At 43.0% G+C, this 21,771-nt stretch overlaps 1 protein-coding gene across 1 annotated transcript in view; it reads left to right on the top strand.

Moving 5' to 3' along the window:
* Positions 1 to 21,771, top strand: part of LOC138261947 (macrophage mannose receptor 1-like) — a 683,716-nt gene that overhangs the window by 604,392 nt on the left and 57,553 nt on the right. Inside the window, exons 26-27 of the mRNA XM_069211540.1 lie at positions 9,885 to 10,034; positions 18,494 to 18,610. Coding sequence (XP_069067641.1) covers positions 9,885 to 10,034; positions 18,494 to 18,610 — 267 coding nt within the window. The remainder of the gene's footprint in view (positions 1 to 9,884; positions 10,035 to 18,493; positions 18,611 to 21,771) is intronic.

The following is a 21,771-nucleotide window of genomic DNA, read 5'->3' as shown; positions in this document are numbered from 1 at the left end:
GAGATGATTAGAAGATTCAAACAAAGAGGTTACCCGGGGTGGATAATTAAAAAGGCCACAGAAAAAATCAAGAAAGTTGAGAGAATTCAGACTCTCTTTGATAATACGGCAGTAACTGAAAAACAGGAGAAGGATGATACTCGATTAATTTTAACTTTTAATGAGGACACCACAAAGATTAAAAAGATTATCTCCAAACAATGGAACATTTTGAAAAGTGATCCTGTTATTGGTAAGGAGATTCAGAGATGGCCTTCGATTACATACAGAAGAGGCCGTAATCTTCATGATATGTTGAGATCTAATGATATTTCTCCGTTATCTCATGTTAAGGAGCATAATTTACAGGGATTTTTTCCCTGTGGTCATTGTAAAGCCTGTCGTAATAGTGTGGCAAGAAAAGAGTACCCCATAAAAAGACCAGGGACAAATAGACCCATTAAGCAGTTTCTCACTTGCAGTACTCCTTTTACGATTTATGTATTGGAATGCCCGTGTCATTTGTGGTATGTGGGAAGTACAAAACATGTAGTGAAGAAGCGTATTCTTGAACATATGCGGGCTATTACATCAAAAAATCCCCATTATCCGGTAGCAAGACATTTTGAGGAGTATCATAATTCTGATGCTACTGTGTTGACCTACTTTGGTATTGAACATATACCCGCGTATCATAGAGGAGGTAATAGAGAGTTGACCTTACGTATAAAAGAATCCAAATATATTCTTGATTTAGAAACTAAGACACCTCATGGATTGAATATGAGTGAAGAGCTTACCACTCATCTTTTTTGATGATTATTTTTAGGATTATTACATGGGATGGGAGCTTTTAGTTATTTGGATTAATGCTCGTATTTGAGTGGTAGCTTTTCATTGAAAGTATGTATTTTTAATACTTTTAATATTTAACCAATTTTCTATTTTTCAATTCTATTTTTTCTTTCAGAATGGAGGAGTCCGGACGGATTCCCGATTTTGGAATACTAAGTGCATGTATTCAGTCACGAGGTGTCAGGGATATCGGATATTTGAAAACTTGTGTAGAACATGTGGTTATGTAGATTGGGAGAAAATATGGTTAGAATCATCTTAGGGAGTAAATTAAGGAATGTTAAATGAATAACTTTAGATGCTAGTGCATTGAAGAAGTACATTTGGAAGTGCGGAATAGATGTAACTTGAAATTTACAACGAAAAAATTGACTGGCTCTTATCTATACTCATATTCTTACTTATATTTATATTTATACTTATATTTATATATTTATATGTAACTGTGAAGACATTTATATGCAATTGAGTATGCCGATACAATTGATCGTGTATAATTCTAGACATCTACAACTATTAAGAATATTAAATTCATTAAAATAAAATATTGTAAGATGTATTAAATAATATCTATGCGGTTAATTTGTTAAAACGGATACATATGATAACTTAGATTTATATATATTTATTTATTTATGTTATTTATTGAGTACTAATTGGGAGCCAGTTAGGCAATGTTAATGCACTTGGTTGAAAACCGAATGTTTTCTTATTATTATCATTCCTTTACTTATTACTTATGAAATATTGCAATTATTTTAATATATGAAAAAGTACTGCTTTATTAATATATTTATTCCTGCAATGGTCTTAATGTATGAATTATTTACTCCCCTTTTTATTTCCACTGTTTGTATAACTTTTGTTATGTGTAGTCCTATTTCTATGTTTATATTCAAGGGGTATTTAACTAAATGTACACTGGTGGTATGTTACACGTGATCAAGGCTGCTAGACAGCCGAAACGCGTAGTGTGTGAAATAAATTACTCTATTTGAGTTCTGGGATTTCCCGAGTGTGCGTTCTTCCTTGGAAGCTTCTTCATTGTTTCTATTTTTAACCGGAGTGCTCTGCCGGTTCTCTACGCACCACCTCTCTCGGGCCTCCAGGAGCCCAGCTGTGAGCATTGCTATAGTGAATATATATATATATATAATTATAATTATAATTATATATATATTTACATACACACCCAAATAAATAAGCTCAGTGAAGGTCTTGTGATTTATTATTACCCTTGGTGCTTTGACCGCTTGCATTCTAGATGGCAGAGAGCAGGAGGAAGCCCAGTAGCGCCACTCTGTTGCCAACCCCATGTGCATGTGAAGTTGGCACTGCATACAAAGTGCCACCCTGGAGGTTGAGGTGGGGGTTGAAAAGTCAGATATTTCACCTTGTACCAAGAAGGGCAGCAGGTGTAATGTGTACTTTCCCCCTCCAAATTCAGACTGCTATCTTCATTCATGCCATGCCACGTGTGACTGACTCGATCCCACCTCCACAAGCCTTTAGATTTCCTGGGTCTCTCATTGTGTGGCTATCTCACATTTGAGCTTTAAGAGGTGTAAAACATCCACAAATACTGCCCGATCCGAAATATTGCATGACAGGCAGCATACACCGGTCTCACTTCACCACGTCCCCCAGTGACTGAAGACCATTGGAACACTGAGAAACCGACTGACACTCACACAGGCACATAGTAATCACACACTTCAACGAACACATGCAGAAGCATTGAGACACTCTGATATCACACCTTGATGACACATAGGTACAGAGACCTTCATATTCTTCTATGGACATATATGAATAACACATATGCATTCATATATTCAAACATCTGTTTATAAATATGCATGTTTACTCGAGGTGATTTTACCTTACTCTGTGTTCATTTTTGTTGTTGTGATAGCTCAGTGGGCTTGGTTCCTCCTGCTGCAAAACACTGTGTAATATATGTTATGGTATCTATCCATGGCCACAAATCAAGAAGCAGAGTCTTCATTGGTTTCTTACTACAGGGTGAGGGAAGGATGAGGGACGCTGACTGTATTCGACACACCTCAGTTTGAGGATCCCGATCCCCTAGCTTTCAAGCCTCCTTGCATGTCCATTTGGTGGCTGGTGAAATAGCTCAAATATTGAATCTGCAGTTAAAAGCGAGTAGCATGCGTTTAGGGGTCGGCATCACAGTCAGGTTTTATGATGGATTCTTACCCTTAGAGATTCGATTTGGTGCATTGCAGCTGGCTGAGAGCGGAAGGAAGCCCAGCAGGGCCACTCTGTGCTTATCTCATGTTAGCACTGCATGCACAATGCAGTGACACCCCGCAGTGCCAGGCATCAGGGCTAGGTGGTGGTAGAAGAGTTTGGTATGTCATCCTGCACCAAGCAGGCCTGCAGGTATAACATGCGTAACATATAATATGTTCCTTTCTCTTCTAAATCCCTCTGTGGTCTAAATCCAAATCTATATGCAAATGAGAAGAAAAAAAAACACACTACATGAACATCTAAACCGACAACAAATTTCAATACCTCTTTTGAGGTTGAAACTTTTCAAGGCCTCCTGCTGTGCACTGTGAGTATAGGTTTGGGCACTTATTGTAAATACATATACTGATATTATGAATAGCGCAATGAAATAAAAGAAAGGTAACCGTCCCCAGGAACCCCGGGGGCTTGAATCAAATCAAATCAAATCATTAACATTTATAAAGCGCGCTACTCACCCGTGGGGGTCTCAAGGCGCTAGGGGGAAGGGGGGGTTACTGCTGCTCGAAAAGCCAGGTTTTGAGGAGTCTCCGGAATGCGGAGTGGTCCTGGGTGGTCCTGAGGCTGGTGGGGAGGGTGTTCCAGGTCTTGGCTGCCAGGAAGGAGAAGGACCTCCCACCCGCCGTGGAGCGGCGGATGCGAGGGACGGCAGCGAGCCCGAGGCCAGAGGAACGGAGGCGACGGGTGGGGGCGTAGAAGCTGAGGCGACGGTTGAGGTATTCCGGTCCCTTGTTGTGGAGGGCTTTGTGTGCGTGGGTGAGAAGTCGGAAGGTGATCCTTTTGCTGACTGGGAGCCAATGCAGGTGTCTCAGGTGTGCGGAGATGTGGCTGTTGCGGGGTACGTCAAGGATGAGGCGGGCTGAGGCGTTTTGAATACGTTGCAGGCGTTTTTGGAGTTTAGCGGTGGTCCCAGCATAGAGGGTGTTGCCGTAGTCCAGGCGGCTCGTGACGAGGGCGTGGGTCACGGTTTTTCTAGTGTCAGCGGGGATCCAGCGGAAGATCTTGCGGAGCATGCGGAGGGTGAGGAAGCAGGCAGAGGACACAGCGTTGACTTGCTTGGTCATGGTGAGAAGAGGGTCCAAGGTGAAGCCGAGGTTGCGGGCGTGGTCTGAGGGGTCGGTGCGGTGCCAAGGGCCGTGGGCCACCAGGAGTCGTCCCAAGCGGACGGGGTGTTGCCGAGGATGAGGACCTCCGTTTTGTCAGAGTTCAGCTTTAGGCGGCTGAGCCTCATCCAATCTGCAACGTCCTTCATGCCCTCTTGTAGGTTGGTCTTGGCGCTGGCGGGGTCCTTAGTGAGGGAGAGTATAAGTTGGGTGTCGTCGGCATAGAAGGTGATGATGATGTCGTGCTTGCGTACGATGTCGGCGAGGGGGCTCATGTAGACATTGAAGAGTGTCGGGCTGAGCGATGAGCCTTGAGGTACGCCGCAGATGATCTCGGTGGGGTCTGAGCAAAACGGTGGGAGGTAAACTCTTTGAGAGCGGTTTGAGAGGAAGGAGGCAATCCAGTCCAGGGCCTGTCCTTGGATCCCGGTGGAGCGGAGGCGGGTTATTAGGGTGCGGTGACAGACGGTGTCGAAGGCAGCCGAGAGGTCGAGGAGGATGAGGGTGACTGTTTCACCGTTGTCCATCAGGGTTCTGATGTCGTCTGTGACTGAGATGAGGGCGGTTTCAGTGCTGTGGTTGGTTCGGAATCCGGTTTGTGAGGGGTCGAGCAGGTTGTTGTCTTCCAGGAAGGTGGTAAGCTGTTTGTTGACGGTCTTCTCTATTACCTTGGCAGTGAAGGGGAGGAGCGAGATGGGGCGGAAGTTTTTCAGGTCGCTAGGGTCAGCCGTAGGTTTCTTTAGTAGGGCGTTGACTTCGGCGTGTTTCCAGCTTTCGGGGAAGGTAGCAGAAGAAAATGAAGAGTTGATGACGGCCTGGAGGTGCGGGGCGATGATGTAGTCGGCTTTATTGAAGATGAAGTGAGGGCAGGGGTCCGATGGGGCGCCGGAGTGGATAGAGTTCATGGTGGTTTTGGTTTCTTCAGTGTTGACGTGGGTCCAGGCGTTGAGGGTGATGGCCGGGGGTGTGGGTTCGGTGATGCTTGGTAGGGTCTGGTGTCCGAAGCTTTCGTGGAGGTCGCTGATCTTGCGATGGAAGAAGGTGGCGAGGGAGTTGCACAAGTCTTGTGAGGGCGTGACGGCGTTGGCGTTGGGGTTGGAGAACTCTTTGACGATGCTGAAAAGTTCTCTGCTGTTGTGGCTGTTTTTGTCCAGTCTGTCGGTGAAAAAGTTCCTTTTGGCTTCGCGGATCAGGTGGTGGTGTTCGCGGGTTGCGTTTTTGAGGGCGGTCATGATGTCGGCGGTGTGGTCCTTGCGCCAGGCCTTCCCGAGGGCGCAACATGTTTTCTTTGATTCTTTGAGGGTGTCAGAGAACCAGAGAGGTTTTTTGGTGATGGCCTGTTGATGCGTGCGTCTGAGGGGAGCAAGGTTGTCTGCGCAGTTGGAGATCCAGTTCAAGAGGCTGAGGGCTGCGTCGTTGGGGTCGGTGGTGAGGGTAGGTTGGTTGACAGCGAGTGCGGAGAACAGTTGCTCTTTGGGGATTTTGTTCCACTGTCGACGAGGGATGGGTTGAGTGCGGAGGTGGCGGGTCTCGCGTCGGAATGTGAAATGGACACAGCTGTGGTCGGTCCAGTGTAGAGCAGAGGTGTGGCTGAAGGAGACGTGTTTGCTGGCGGAGAAGATAGGGTCAAGCGTGTGTCCGGCGATGTGGGTGGCGGTGTTCACCAGTTGCTTGAGGCCGAGGTTGGCGAGGTTGGCGAGCAGGGCGGTGGTGTTGGGGTCGTTGTTTTGTTCCAGATGGAAGTTGAGGTCGCCTAGGAGGATGTAGTCCGGCGAGGCGAGGGCTTGCGGGGAGACGAAGTCGGCGATGGAGTCGCTGAAAGTGGCGCGCGGTCCGGGGGGACGGTAGACGAGGGATCCTCTGAGGGTGGTCCTGGGGTCGGGAGGCAAGTTTAGACTCGCCTTCTATTAATTAAGATGCAGCTTCTATGCAAAGTTCGCTCCTTCACACGAACGAACAAAGTTCATTTTTTTAATTGACCGCTCCATTAAAAAAGTCACCTTCAGACAAACTTCGGCAATGGCAAACATTCTGCAACCAAAATTCAGCAGGTTAGCCTTAAATGGGCTGTGTGAGCACTCTCTTCCCCAGTTGATGGTACTGTTTTTTTACTTTGTTTAGCTACTTACTTTGTCCACACATATGGAAACAGGGGTGGGAGCTGCAGGGTACAACTAGTTGGAATTTAGGCCCCTTTCTGGAGCCGCACCCAAATGCAACCTCCACTAGAGCTGAAATGGTCCCCCTCGATCCTGTTCTAAATGCAGCACAGAAAGGAGACACCTTGAATCTGCGCAGAGTATCTTCAAAACTCCTGATGATGAACTGCGCAGACTCCCTCCTGCATCCTTTAACCCACCCTTTTCCAAATCGTCACAGCCTGGGGACACACTCCACCCTGTGAAGAGTTGGGAAAGGGTGGGACACTACTCCCTGACTGACGTGCAGCCTCAGCGCTGAAGGGCTTCAGCCTGAAACACCCGGGGTTAAATGTATCTTCACGTTGGCAGTGGGTGGAGATCACTCCTTCAAGCTATACCTTTGTCGAGGTAATGACATCACAGGCATCAGGGCTGTGAGGTTGTTCAGCCCAGCAAATAGACACTTCGGCCCAAGGAGAGTGGCAGGTGCCAGGAATTCAGAGGCAGGCTGCAGAAGACAAGTGTGACTGGGGTGAATGCAGCAACCCTGCCTCCTAGCCAGCAGGCTGACTGTGTCCACATCCATTTTTTTTATTATGAAGCACTGTTGTAGCTGTACAGATTATTTTATTTTGAGCTGCCCTAGATGGGAGTAGGAAAGAGACATAAAGGGGATGAGCCCCAATGCCCTTAAACAGAAACCACCCCTGGTGGAGTGACACTTTACAGGTTTTCACGTCATGTCCTGCTGGATTTGGCAGCAGTTTCAGTTTAGCCAAGAAGAGCTCTCTTTGATGGCAGCCAAGTGTCCAGGACCTCGGGAGGCACCTCTTGGGAACCAGAAACTGAACCCAGCAGAGGCCAGCAGGGCTCAAGCAGGTCCAGTTGCAGGTCTAGGTAGATCCAGTGCAGCAGGTCAGCTAGGCACTTGCAGTGAGGTCTCTGGAGCTCATCATGTAGCTCAGATAGGAGGTCAGCCACCTGAACCTTGAAGCCACTCTGCCTGGGATAAAGGGAGCAGGTTCAGTCTTCTTTCTCAGAAAGTAGGGCAGGCCTCAAGAAGCAGGGCAGTCCTCTAGCCGCAGGATAGTCCTTCTTCAGTAGTATTCACAGCTGAAGGATAGGTCGGAGGGTCCAATATGTATAACTGGCATCAGCATTGAAGTAGGAGAAATGTCTAGACATCGCACCACATCTGGTTCTGGAATTTCCTTCCTTCCACTGCTCAGGCCCAAAAATGTCTATGGTGACAAAAGGCTAATGTGAAATTCTTTGTATATGTGCTTAGGCAGCTGCTTTGAAGTGTAAGAGGGGCTGTGCATAGTTCCCCCTTTCCATCCTGACAGATTTGGCACATCCTGCCAACTCCAAGTCCTTCTTTGTCTCACTGCATGGAGGGAATACACACAAGCTAACTGCCACCTACATCTAATCAAAAGGCCCAGGACACAGGCAACAGGCACCAGTTGGTTAGGACAAGAAAATGTAAACTTTATAAAAGTGTAATTTTCAAAAGTATTGCTTAAAATCTAACTTTACCATTAAAGGCGGTTTTGAATTCAAATTAATTTGATCGTAAACATAACATGTCTACCTGCTCTATCACTTTTTAAATCTAAAAAGGTAAGTCATTGTTATACAATGAGAGAGATAGGCCTTATAGTGGTGAAAAATAAATGTAGGAGTATTTTCATTACTTGGACATGGTCCAACTTTTTAAATACAATGCGCTCTGCCCTAAGGGCTGTTTAGGGCCTAACCTAGGGGAGATCGACATCACTTAAAAAGGATGGTTTTGGTCAAGCAAAAGGCTGATTTTGCCAGGTCACAAATGGCAGTGTGAAACTGCACACAGGCTTCAACAGCAGGACTAAGACATGTATTAAAGGGCTTCTTTTGTGGATGGCACAATAAGTGCTGCAGGCACACTAGCAGGATTTAATTTGCAGCCCCTGAGTTCTTGTAGTACCACTTTTCTAGGGAATTATAAGTAAATTGAATATGCCATTTGGGTGTACGCCAATTGTACAACATTTAAAGGAGTGAACAGAGGCACATTAGCACTGGTTAAAGGCTTACAAGTTTAATACTCTCCACAAAGACTCTAGGAAATTAAACAAAATCTGTGCACTTCTGGGCCTCATCAGAGATAGAAAGCAGAAATCCTTCTCTTTATGTTCTTCCCATCCCTTCGCCAAGCGGTAACCCCACAGTACCTGCATCATGCTGTTGAGAACTACCAGTGTGTAATCTGATTCCTTTGTTGCATGACTAAGAAGCAGCAGGGGAAGAAAATCTCCAAATTGATAGCTTACCATATAGAACCTACCATTCAGAACTCACAGCTGACTTAGATTTATGAGCAGTGCTTGGAACTGGAGAACCACTGCTGTGAGAGATTTCTTGCTCTCAATCGTGAAGGTGCCAACATACTTCCACCTAAAGCCCCAATACATGAGGCAATAGGCAGACAAGGAATTTGGTGTGGACATTTCCTACACTCAGGTCCCAGACTACTTTATGCTTCCAGTGGAAGGGAACATAGCAGTTTTGAAACTGTGTTGCTAGAAGAAACAAGCAGGCCTGGAATACTAAAGTGTATAATAACTTTTCTAGCAGTGAAGTTCCACAATGGTGCGAGTGAACTAAAATTATTAATTGAAACAATTGTATTATGTGCAAAAGGACTACAAATTTCATACTTACGAAGTATATCTGAAACACTAATTGCGAAGCTGGTATGTTTGGCCCTTGACTGTATGAAGAAAGGCTAACTCTAGCTTCTAATTAACCCATACTTGTTTTTTATTTTCACCGTGTTCATGCCTATAGTGTAAATTCACCAAATTCTAATGCAAAGTTCAAGTTCACTCCAAACTATCTCTCCTCAAGTAAAAGGTCCACAAATTCTGCAAACAGAAAGAAGTCATTAAGCACACCAGGAACCAAGCTACACTTAACGAAGAGCACCAGTCAGGATGAAAACCTATCTTGTGTTACTTGTGGTGTACAGGTTCTCGGAGGACATGGTCAGGCAGTTCGGACTGGACTGTTCTGAATGAAGCAGGGTTGAGACTGATTTGCATGTTTCTGGGTCCAAACTGAGGTGGCATGGTGGGGAAATGGACAATGGTTTGTAATGATACCTGAATGAATAATAATGGTTAGACAAATTGCAAACATTTCTCTCATCAACTTTTCTGTGTTTAAGATAAGAAAGTGCCCCAATATGTCTCATGTTGACTGACACATTTATAGCGACTTTCCTATAACTTGCACCTTTTCTGCTGCTGTTTAGGATGGTGTTACAAATAACAGTAAATATTATTTAAGACATTGCATTGCTTCTGTGTTTTTTTCCCTTTTGGATATTCTTGGGTGTATATATGCAGAGTTTTAGGAATGACAGGGCTCAGCCTGAATTCACATTATTCATTGCATACCACAACATGATGAATGAATGATTTGGTATGAAATGCTGTGCTCATCCATTAACAATGATCAATAGAAATGTTTTGTTTGTCAACAGAAGTTGCCCCAACTGAGCCACCACAGCATCCTGGAAATTGTCCAGAAACTCTTTCAAAGTCTTGGGTTCCCTTCCGGGGTTACTGTTATTACTTTGAATCCTCCTCAAATAAAGGTTGGGCGCAGGCATCCTTGGAATGCTTAAAATTAGGTGAGTGACATTTTATAACAACCACTTCAGCTTGTGAATCTTGAAAGTTTACAGCACTGAAACAACAATTATTGTCAATATTCTTATAGTACACATCTTCCATTGATCTGAACTGACCTTTCAGAACATGTGACTATTCAAGTGGGTTTAGTTGCATTATCCTATTCTGGCTGCAGAGAGGTATGCAGCACATATTGTGGCTGTCTGTATGTGTGTGGTTACATATTATGAGAACCATGACATGGTTTAGCATGTAAACACACCAAAGATGTTGTACATGTTGCTGTGTTGATGTATCCATAAAGAACACGCTTTCTTAGATGATGTGAGTTATGTAAGGGGAACACTCAAAGCAATACGGGGCAAAATGATGCTTTTGAGAGTGGCACATTTGCATTTTAATCGCATTGGTGCTGTTGTGGTTGTGAGTGTTCAGGGGATTTGGTAAGAAAAGCTGTGCAGAGGGCACATGGTGGCTTTTACCAACTGGGAAAGTGACGTGATTGAAATATTGAGAGTTGTATATTTTCCAGCAATGTTGTTTGATACTTTGTGCAGGCAAAGAACATAGGATAATTTGCTGGAGTGGTAGCTTTGCATGCAGTTTTCTCAGTTTGGAGATAGTGCCTACAGCTTTAGTAGTTTACAAGTCCACGTGATGAAAGGAGACTGTGCACTGTAAGTTAACAGCTGAGAAATCATTTAGAAATGAAGTCTCAGAATGGTGAATGTCTCACTAGAGGAGTGTTTGACCGGCAGGGGCGGCTCCTTCGCTAAGGCGGAGGAGCGTCACCCCCCTCCTTCCAGCAGAAGAGGAAGGAAAAATAAAATGATAATAACGAAGGGTTAATATCATTTTATTTTTCAGGGGTCCAGGTTAGGGCAGGGCTGGAGGGAGGAGTGGTTAGTGCACTGTAAGTGTGCATGTGTGTTTGGCCGGCCGTGTTCGGCTGGCCAAACAGACATGGACACTTTGCATTTCATGGTATAGAACAGCCAGGATGATAAAGTGCACATGGTGCAACTCCCTCTGTGAGTGGCGAAGCAGGGCACTCACACCAATCATGACACTGCTGTCATGCTGATGACAGCAGCATTGTGATTAGAGGGGAGTCGGGAAGCCTGAGTGCTTCCGGGAAGAGGACGGAGGAGACAAACCCGTCTCCGTAGTAAAGAGGTAAGTGGTTTTCTTTCTTTAGTTTTTTTTATTTCCATCTCTTCTCCCCCTGCCCTGCAACCCCCGTTCAGTGGCAGTTACCACTGCTAACCGGAGTAAAATCCAAGCAGGAATCATGTCATTAAACGTCTGACAAAATGGTGTGGAGGGAAGGAATGACTGAGAGATAATCAGATTGAGAATGGTCGTTCTGGGGTTCGGGGCTTGAAGTTAATTATCTGGAAATGGGTGAGTCTGTCAGCGAAGAGCATCAAGGTGAATTGTTTATGGCTGTTTTAGATCGGATTTGAGTGACTGATGATCGGGATGGGAGATTTGAAATGAAAACTTGTTACCTACTTAATAATACATCTCAGATTTCAGCTTCAAGAAGATGGTGATGATTACAAGACTGGGGTCACAGACAAGATAACAACTAATTAAGAGCAGGTCAGACAACAGGGGCCTAAAGAAGAAACATGGTGTTAGATATAGGCAGGTGAAAGTCAATGAAGTTGAGTTAGGTAAAGGAAGTTAGATAAGGAATCTGGAGAAAAATAGACTGAGGGTGAACTGAAAATGAATAAATGACTGGAAGATTGAATGCTAAAATACATCTGAAGGGATCATCAATACAGGTTCAGGGAAAGTTCATGAAAAATTGTCAAGAAGTGTAGCAAGTACACTCTATAATGTTTGGACTCTGGTAAGAGATCTGAAGACTACAAGCCCTTCTTCCTCTCAGATTATTTTTATACTAAATGTCCCCAACATTTTTTAGAGAAATCTGATTTATGGATTATGATTACATTTGGGTTTGAGTTCTTAGACAATGTTGCAGTTGGTAGGAAGGTATGCGGGAGCTAGTAGATTAGGTCAAATGATAACGAACCCTCAGTTAAAATTGTTTCCAGGACTGCAAGAGGGCTTCTTTGTCCTGGATAGATTCTGTTACAAGATTTTCTGAAAAGTACTAATAAACACTATCTTCAAAAACACATACGTATTATAATTCATATTTTAAAAGGTACTGAAAGCAGAATTTATTTCATGAAATGTTAATCATATAACATTTTGTGTATGTGTGTGTGACATTGTGAGAGGTGACAGCATGCCAGTCAAATGCACAATTTACAAGATGGGAAATAATGTGGGGTCTAGGATCAATGTTAAAGATGTTTAACCTAAGGATACTGAGCCATCTGGTAGTCCCTGGTTCATCTGATTTGCTCATTTGTTTAAGTTGTGAACTATAGATGACTCCACTCTATTGTCTAAACAGAGGCCCATCCCAAACCAAAGCCACAGTGCTTGTGGACTAGAGAGGCCTTCCAATTTTTCCATTTTCTGGGGTGCCTCAAATTTATCTTTGGAACACTGGCAAATTGCCCATACTGAATTTGCCAAGAAGAGGTGTGTATTCTATATGCCTGATGGCCACTTTCACAGTAAAACTATTCCTTTAGGAATAAAGAATACCCCTGCAGTCTCCAAAGACACTACTAACATAGGTACTGGCAATGCCAGTGACTTGAGTATTACATAGATACAACTGCCTTAGTGCCACAGGTAGAAGCCACATGATATGGCTACCCCAACAACCATCTTAGGATCAAGGTCAGCAAGTGCCAGCTAGAATGGTACAGTGTTTTCTACTTGACTACCAAGATGGCAGTGAGACAATATAATATAATCCCCCAAAAGAAAATATACCAGTTATTATGGATGAGGAACTACACAGAGGTCTGACCAGTGAGAGCCTTACTGGAATGTATGTGAATTTGGTAAATGTTTATAAGAGTGTTGATGTTGAACAAAGACAAAAGCAAAAGTAATTGCAGTTAACTGACTTCACAGATACATGTGGGAAAACCAACATCACAGTAATAGACCTCTTATTGTTCACTGTCATTCTAAAATGTGGCAAGGATTTCCACTTTAAATTTCACCACCTCAAAGAATTCAAAGGTCCAAAGGGGCTGTAAGGGTCATGCCACAGAAAACTTCTGTTTTCACAATGGACTTTTATTTAATCACCACCATCATAATCCAACTAGTGACAGGAGCCAAAAATCATTCAAAGACATATTTCACATTTTCCTCAAATACACCATCTTGAATAGACGCACTCTCCAACAAACAATGTAACCAGTATTGGACCCACCTTTATTCTACTTTTACTTTCTCCATGCAGCCCCCCACAATTTAAAGTTCCAGATAGGCCACCCTATTGTTTTCTTTTCTAAGGACCTTCTGTGACATAGATCTCACCATCATACAAATAAATTCAAATTTCATCTACACAGAACCACAGCATAGCTTTCTTCAAAGGCCGACTTAGACTTCACTAACTGTAGACTGAAATGTCTTTGCCTATCCCCCTTTAGAGATACAATGCTCGAACATTTCCAGCACACAGTTTCCTAAGCTCAAACCAGTCATTATCTGATTCTTAAAATTCAGTCTCATCAATACATACTCAGCCTGCAAACATGATTTAGAAAAAGTGAAGCTTTTATATTTGAATTATCAAGTGGGCTTCGTGAAGACCAGTTTCAAGGGCCCCCTCTATCACCTTAGATGATCTGGTAATACAACAATGTCATATTGTTTAACTAGAAAATCTAGCAAGAGGGCAGGAGGGCAGAGTAGGGAGGGTGATCACCGAGGGACCAAAAAGCTTGTCTCCTTGCCCCAACCCTCACAGAAATCCAAGATTTGGGTTTGTCCTCCTTTGAATGCCCAGCTTTATGTTGCATTTTCTACCCAAACATTTTGTTTACCTAAATGTTATCCATCGATCTCGGACTGTAACCCATTATTTGAGGATTAAATACTAAAATTCTGATTACATTTCCAATCCATGTCAGAGAAAAAGACAATCATTGGTGGCATTAAATTGTGGGTGTACTGTCCAGATAGCAAACTGGCCTTAATACATTGAAAACATACATGGCTTGAGTTTGACCAACTGTGGAATGGTCCTACTCACATAATACAACGTTAATACTGAATTCATATCTGGTTAGCCACAAATTTGGAAAGGGTGTTGGTGAATCGCACTGCTCTTTACCAAACCTAAGAACCTATCACTCCCCCATCAAACTGGGGATCTAAAACTTTATATTTAGACAAGTAAACAAAATAAGGGTAAAAGTGTCCAATAATATGTGTGAGGAAGTACATCTAAAACCACCAAAGTTAAGTTTTTGTAGCTGTAAAGAAAACAAGAATTCCAAGCAGGCCACTTCAACATGGTCACCTACCTGGGATTCAATAGTAAATAAAGGGCTTCCACTGCACCACAGACAGTTGTGCTTTCATTACAGAAATTCCCGCCAGACAGGCAGGGTTCTCTGAAGTTGGAAGGCTGTCCTCCTCCAGAAGACTTATCCTCCATCAAGCTGGCTGGCTGGTGGGCTTCTCGCTAAACTGAAAATCAGCCAAACTTCAGTCAAAACCCTGACTATCCCTAACCATTCACAAAGGCAGCCGTTGTTCATTAGCAGTTCATTCTGCATTCGGCCTAAGTCCTGTGACAGTTATGCATTAATGCTGAGCAAATTTCAAACTGATTGACTTTTCTACACTGAATAACATTGAAATCCACAGACTTTCATAGTGTCTGCTCCGATTTATTTGCATTGAAACAGTAAAATATTTTTTTCTCTACGTTTCCCTTGCATTTTTTCTTTGAGTTTTGGATGATAAATTACATTATTTATTCTTTTATTCTATTGCTTGTGTTTTGAATGGAACTTCGATATCCACTCCTTTCAAGCACCTTCCTCAGAGAGTCAGTTGTACGGACAATGATAACCGAGGGTGACCCATTGTTAGTTTAAAGGTGATCTATTGTTTGAATGTGTTAAGTCTGCTTGAGTATGGGTGCATTGTCATGCATATATAAAAGTCGCTAATCACAGTGGTGTAACAAAGGCCCCTGCAGTGCTGAGAGGCCCCAAGTTCCAAGGGTCCCCCTCAGCACTGTGCACAGGCCCCTCCAAGTACTTCGCAGGCGGGCCCCCTCAAGTTTCGTTACGCCACTGGGTAATTACCTTTCTATCTTAACATGCTAGATGAGTTCCTTACTGCAAGTACACAGTATCAAAGGTATGCTTATTTCTTGTGTCTATTTGCACGTAATGCCCATGTTGCAACTAGAATGTAGGCATATGTTTAGGAATATTGAGCAATTTTTTACTCAGATTTTTGTACCCAATTTTCAATACATTATTGAAGACTATAGCGCCTCTTCCTCCACATCCAGGGAAAATGCCACATAGTGCCTAATTTGCAAAAGATTGAGTGCAGGGGCCCAAACATTTTGCTCAGAAGCCCAAAGGCCGTGCTTTTGAATGTCAATGTGCATAACATCAAGGCTCTGTAGTCTTGACTCCAGATTGTGCATTTTTAATTCACCATCAGACATTCCTTGCTCCTTTATCTTACTCCTCTAGGTTCTTGTTCATGGCAGCTTTCTCCCTTTGATATTTTTTTTCCGTACTTCTCTCCTCCTTCTTCCCACCTTTTGTCTCCTCCGTACCACCACCCCCCTATCCCTGATACCCCACCATGATCCTTCTCCACAACCACCGGCTCAGATTAAACACGGGGCACTATGGTGTTGTTTCACACAGTTTAAGCATTGCTTAAACCAGGAACATTTTGTAAAAAAAAAAAATCAGGTCCACAGATAAATATGGGAATATGCCTCTGAGCTTGTTTTCAACACCTAGTAAGTCACTTTTTGTAGAAGACAAATATTGGGATTCCAGTGAGACGTTGTGTATGCATTGTGCACACAAATTACCATATGTAACCTATATTTGTGTAATGCGCACAACCTGAAATGTAACCTTTGCGAATCTCAAGTAATGTACACATGCACATATTCCAGGCTATAGTCTAACACATACATACTGTAGGACATTCAGCCATCATTAATTGTACTACAATTGGCCATCTGTCTTCTTTATTTTCTCCTTATATGTGTTGATCTGAATTGCAGTTGTACCAAAACATCATTACTGGACTTTCCAAAATTTAAACTCTAGAAAAGGCAAAATGGCACACCACCATTGACGATTCAAGTGTCAAAATCAAAAACCTATTCACACATTAAGAGCAAGTTAAAAGTAAAACTTGGAGGGTTGTAGTTCATTGTAAGAGGCAAGGATCCTTTCTACCCACTCCAAAATCTAAGGCAGGGATCTCCAACCTTTAGTGGGTAATTGGCAACATTTGTGTGTGAAACGATATGGTGAGAATCATCTTACTCTCAATAGAACACATGGGTATACCTGTGTTGGTACAATTATGCAGGATTAATTATAACTTATGAACTCAATATTAGGCAAGAGATCTGTAAACAAATGGTAATTTACAGCAATGTAGAGGAAATTGAGTGGCAAAATGTGAATTGTAAAGGCACATTGCAGACCAATAAAAATTATAAAATCATGATGGGAACTCAAAGGCTGATTTACAGAGAGCCAGAAAACAATGACAAAGAACTTTTTAAAAAATGATGTCCAAATTGAGATAAAGTTCTAACACTACTTTGTACGAGACTGGCAGTTGTCCAATGAAATGTTTTTACTTAAATTCCATAATGCCGCAGCTAGAATGGTGCAGCGTTCCAAAACGCACTAATTAGCACACTATGAAAACTTACATGCTAGCCCACAGTGTAAATGATGATGCCCAATTAGTACTCTAGCACGTTTTACTGATACCCTAGCGAATACAATATGTTATTTCACATAAATCTCCAGTTAGAATACCTCAGGGTTTTCCATAATACCTTTTTTAACACTCAGAAAATATTCATAATGCCTCCAATATGCACACTGTTCAGTACCCATGCTGCCTGATTACCTTATTGCATTTTTATAGCTACCTCTAGTTTACTGGCCCCGGTTGAATAAGCAAATGGGCTGACCTGGAGTCAGATACTCTGTAGCACAGGATTGACAGCTCAGGCTACACACTTGACTGTCCGGCGGGACACCAGTGCAAAGACCAAACCATAAGTAAAGAATCCACTAGTTTAAATTAAAAAAGAATCCTTGTCAGACTCAGGCACGGCTCGCAGGAGGGAAAAGGGGCAGGGAGACGATGTGTAGGGGACCAAAAAAATATAATAATATAAAAAACATACCTGTTTCCCGCGCGGCTCTCATCTGCTCTGCTCTGTCTTGCATTGCAGGCACAGGATCCCAGCCTGCCCTGCGTCCAATTATACCACTGCTTTCATTCTGCCAGCAACATGAAAGCAGCAATAGGATTGGACGGAGTGCCCAGACAAGTTGATTCAACGCACAGTGGGAGCCTCTGCCTGCTCTCTCCAACTTGGCAATGCAGTGCCTAGTTGAAGAGCACCTAGTGCACAGGTATGTGTGGTCAGTCTGAGACGGCCTGACAAACATACATGAGCACTAAGAGGGAGTGCTGCACACTCCCCCTCTGTCCCTACCATGCCCTTGGCCCTGCCCTTTTTATAGTAGAAACATAATAAACAAGGTTTATTATTATGTTTTTACTGTAGAAGTTTTGCAGCTGCTGGCGGGGGGGGCGACTCTCTTTCACCATAGCGGATGAGCCGTCCCTGGTCAGACTTACCTTTGAGAGCAGGAAGGAAGAATCTGGAAAGGCACCTTCTCTTCATCCCTACTCAGGTGCAGGATTCATTGTTATTACATGCTGTGGCGAACTCTGAGATGGGAAAAATGCAGCATTACACTCAAAAGAACAGTTCATATGTATATTACTGAGACTGTATCCAGGGTTTCTTGGGTTTCAGTAACCTTCTTGTGTTTAACAGAAAATAATTCCTCCCCTTGAAAGTAAATGCATATGCAGAGAAGTGATGAAAAATAAAGTCCACAGAGAGACGGATTATCTGGTGAGCAAGAGCTCAAGATGCTGAGCAACATGTTGTTCTCTAGCTACTTGTTGGGGATCACTTATGTAGGGCATGCTCAAAATATCATTTGGATAATTTACAATGTAGGAACTAAGATGAAAAGTCAGTTATCACTTGCTTCTTGGCTGTATCCCTTTTTTCGAGGGCCACAGAAACAGTTATTGAGGAATTAGTGCACTGCTGCACGTGCACCCTAAACAATAGAAAGATAATGCATGATAAACATCAAGACATCATCAATATTCTTTGGAGTTAGCCCAGAATATCTCCTTACACAAAACAATGTGTGTGATGTTTGATTTTTACTTTGAAAACCATTTCTGAATGATTATAATGAAGAGAATTATATATTAAATTTTTACTTTTGTCTTGCAGGTGGATCATTAGTATCTATAGAAGACCGAATTGAGAATACATTTATATGGCACCACATTGAGGATCTCAAAGACAAAATGCTGAACTTTTGGATAGGAATGTACAAAAATGTGGATGGTAATATGGATGTTTGTATGTTTTTTTTTACAATTAAAGTATATACAGTTATTATGCTTAAAGGATATCTGACATTTGACTAAACCCAGATTTGAAGATAAAACATGAGAACCATCGAAAAACTGTAATCTATCCATTATCATAACACCAGGGATGCTCATACCCTAATACAAAATTTATACATAAACTTATAATTCATATATAAATGTCTATGCATTTATACATGTTGTGGAAATATCCGTATGATGACCCGAAAATATTTTACACTATATATCAATATTATATCACGTGATTCAGTATATATTTAATATAATATTTTGCTAGGCATAAGTCTAAATCTACCAGACCACATCATGTTGTGGTTAATTAAGTTGAATGGATATTAAATAACCCACAAGAGATTTCTTATTGTTTGTACTAAAAATGCTTTTATCTGCAAACTCAGATACGCAGAATTGCAGTAGTCTAGCCTATGAGAAATAGACACCTTCATAATTTGCATCCTGTGTTAAGGAATGAAAAGATAGATAATCCTTTTAAGCACCCTCAGTTGGAAGACACAGATCCTTACCATGGACTATATGTGGTCTTCCATAATGAGGCCTAAGTCGATTTTAATCCCTAGATTTTTCCACTGTGAACAGGGATGTGTGTTTGCCCGATCAATGTGGTCCACAAAGTATAGTCACAAAGTTATGCCTGCTGCTAGATGTGAAGAATTTAATTTTTTTCTCAATTTAACATTATTTGTTTTTCACCCATCCGGAACTGCAGCTTTGTCCCACAAATCCATAAAACTTTAGGACCTAGGCGAGATTCTCGATTCACAAAGGTAAGCTTAGACGTTTGGTCAAAGTTTAGACCAAGGGGGTCATTCTGACCCTGGCGGTCGTCGACCGCCAGGGTCGACGACCACAGAAGCACTGGCAACAGGCTGGCAGTGCTTCCTTGTGTATTCCGACCGCGGCTGTAAAGCCGCGGTCGCCCAGCCGGGTCCGGCGGTTTCCCGCCGGATTTCCCCCGGCTGGGAGAATCCTCCATGGCGGCGCTGCTTGCAGTGCCGCCATGGGGATTCCGACCCCCTTCCCGCCAGCCTGTTTCTGGCGGTTTTCACCGCCAGAACCAGGATGGCGGGAACGGGTGTCGTGGGGCCCGTGGGGGCCCTGGTGGCCCCTGCACTGCCCATGCCACTGGCATGGGCAGTGCAGGGGCCCCCTAACAGGGCCCCAGGGAGATTTTCACTGTCTGCATTGCAGACAGTGAAAATCGCGACGGGTGCAACTGCACCCGTCGCACCCCTGCAACTCCGCCGGCTCCATTTGGAGCCGGCTTCATTGTTGCAGGGCCTTTCCCGCTGGGCCGGCGGGTGCTCCTTTGGCGGGCGCCCGCCGGCCTAGCAGGAAAGTCAGAAGGGCCTCCGCGGTCTTCTGACCGCGGAGCGGCCATTTGGGTGTTCCCGCCAGGCGGGCGGCGTCCACCGCCCGCCAGGGTCAGAATGACCCTCCAAATGTCTAAGTTCATGAGTTTTGGGAATTCACAAAGGGCATTTACGATTAGTATCTTTACTTCCGCACTCGTGGCAGAGATCCAACACTAAGTTTACCTTTGTGAATTGGGCCCCAAATGTCATCCTCATACATTAAGGCACATGATTCAATGAGCTGGTTTAATGAGTTGATTGAATCGTGGTCTCACTGCCTAATGGACACACTCTTATTGATTTTGATTTCATAGAGTACTGCTACAAAAATGAATGCTAAAATCTTTTAGTTTTGAATATTATTAAACATCTCCTAATTTAGAATTTAGGCACTCTAATAATCAAATATATATCATACAAATATGTTAAATCTCTCATCCCTAGCCATTTTAAAAACATATTTAATCTGGTAAAATGCGGAAGTATTAATTGACTTATAAATAGAAAAGGACTTCCATTATCCTCCATGTGCAAAATGTGTGAGAAGCTTAGGAACAACAAAACACTACTCTGGCACTATGCAGGTGAGTTTCCAAGACCTATTGACCAGCACCAGTGAAAATAACCTTTTTATCACTGAACCGAGTATAGAGAGCTTGGAGGTTCATGCGTCGCCCTGTAAACTTAGATAGAATACTTATATGGAATCCCGCTGAAACTCTATGTATCTTGATGTGCTTGCTTGCAAAGTTATAAATTCATGTAAATAGGTGCTAAAAAACTAATGCCACAAATCTCCTTGAAAGATACTCCTATGCCCTATGGGAGAAGGCTGTTCTGGAAGTTCCTTATTTCCTGGATTCTATAAGAAAGCCTTTTTTTTATCTTTGACACAATGCTTCTAAGACAGCCAAGAGTGCTGGTGTTTTGTTGTGTTCCTAACTATGGATGAAGACAGACTTCTGTGGTAATGTTCAAGAACATTAACATTAATGTGCCATTTGAGGGCCATTGATTTTGTGGGGATGAAGGAAGTTTCAAAAACGTCCATACAACTGCTGGAGACCAGGGTTTGACTTTCCCTGCAAAATATTTCCATCAACAGTATCAGAAACTGGAAGGGTATAGCCTGCAATTTAACAGTCAGAGGAGCAACAGTAGGAACCTTTTCAGCATCAAACTTTTAGGTCATTCAGATCCAATGGCTCAGGTAGAGAGAGAGAGAGTCTCCATCTTCTTCCTCCTCCTTCTGCATCTGAAGTATCTCACACACTACTAAACCCCACTCAGTTCTTGATGCACACAAGACCCCAGTCGGTGGGTTGTTGCTGACCATATTTCAGTTAATGTCGGTTGTAGTTTTGGGCTTTTACCTCACTTTCTTGACGAGGCCTTCACCCTTCCAAGTGCAGCTCCTCCCATACCTCACACAAACCTCTTGGTGAGCATAACAATTTCACTTTTGGCCCTTGGCTAAAGGAGTATTCAAGCTTGTCACTACCTCAAAAAAGGGAACTAATATTACTTCAGGTAATTCCTCCCGAGGAAGGGATGAGAACTCTACCTATTACTATAATTAAATTTGTTAACAAATTACTAAAGAAGGGAAAGTTCATGATTATGATCTGTTAGGAGATGCTTCTCACAATTCTGTTACAAGACTGGTTGGTCATGTTGGATTTTTGGCATACATATGCAAGTTTCCATAGTACAGTAGCATATTTACATGTACTGTCCATAA

The sequence above is a fragment of the Pleurodeles waltl genome, chromosome 10, assembly GCF_031143425.1.
Source record: "Pleurodeles waltl isolate 20211129_DDA chromosome 10, aPleWal1.hap1.20221129, whole genome shotgun sequence".
NCBI lineage: Eukaryota > Metazoa > Chordata > Amphibia > Caudata > Salamandridae > Pleurodeles > Pleurodeles waltl.
This window is presented reverse-complemented; position numbering and strand designations above follow the sequence as displayed.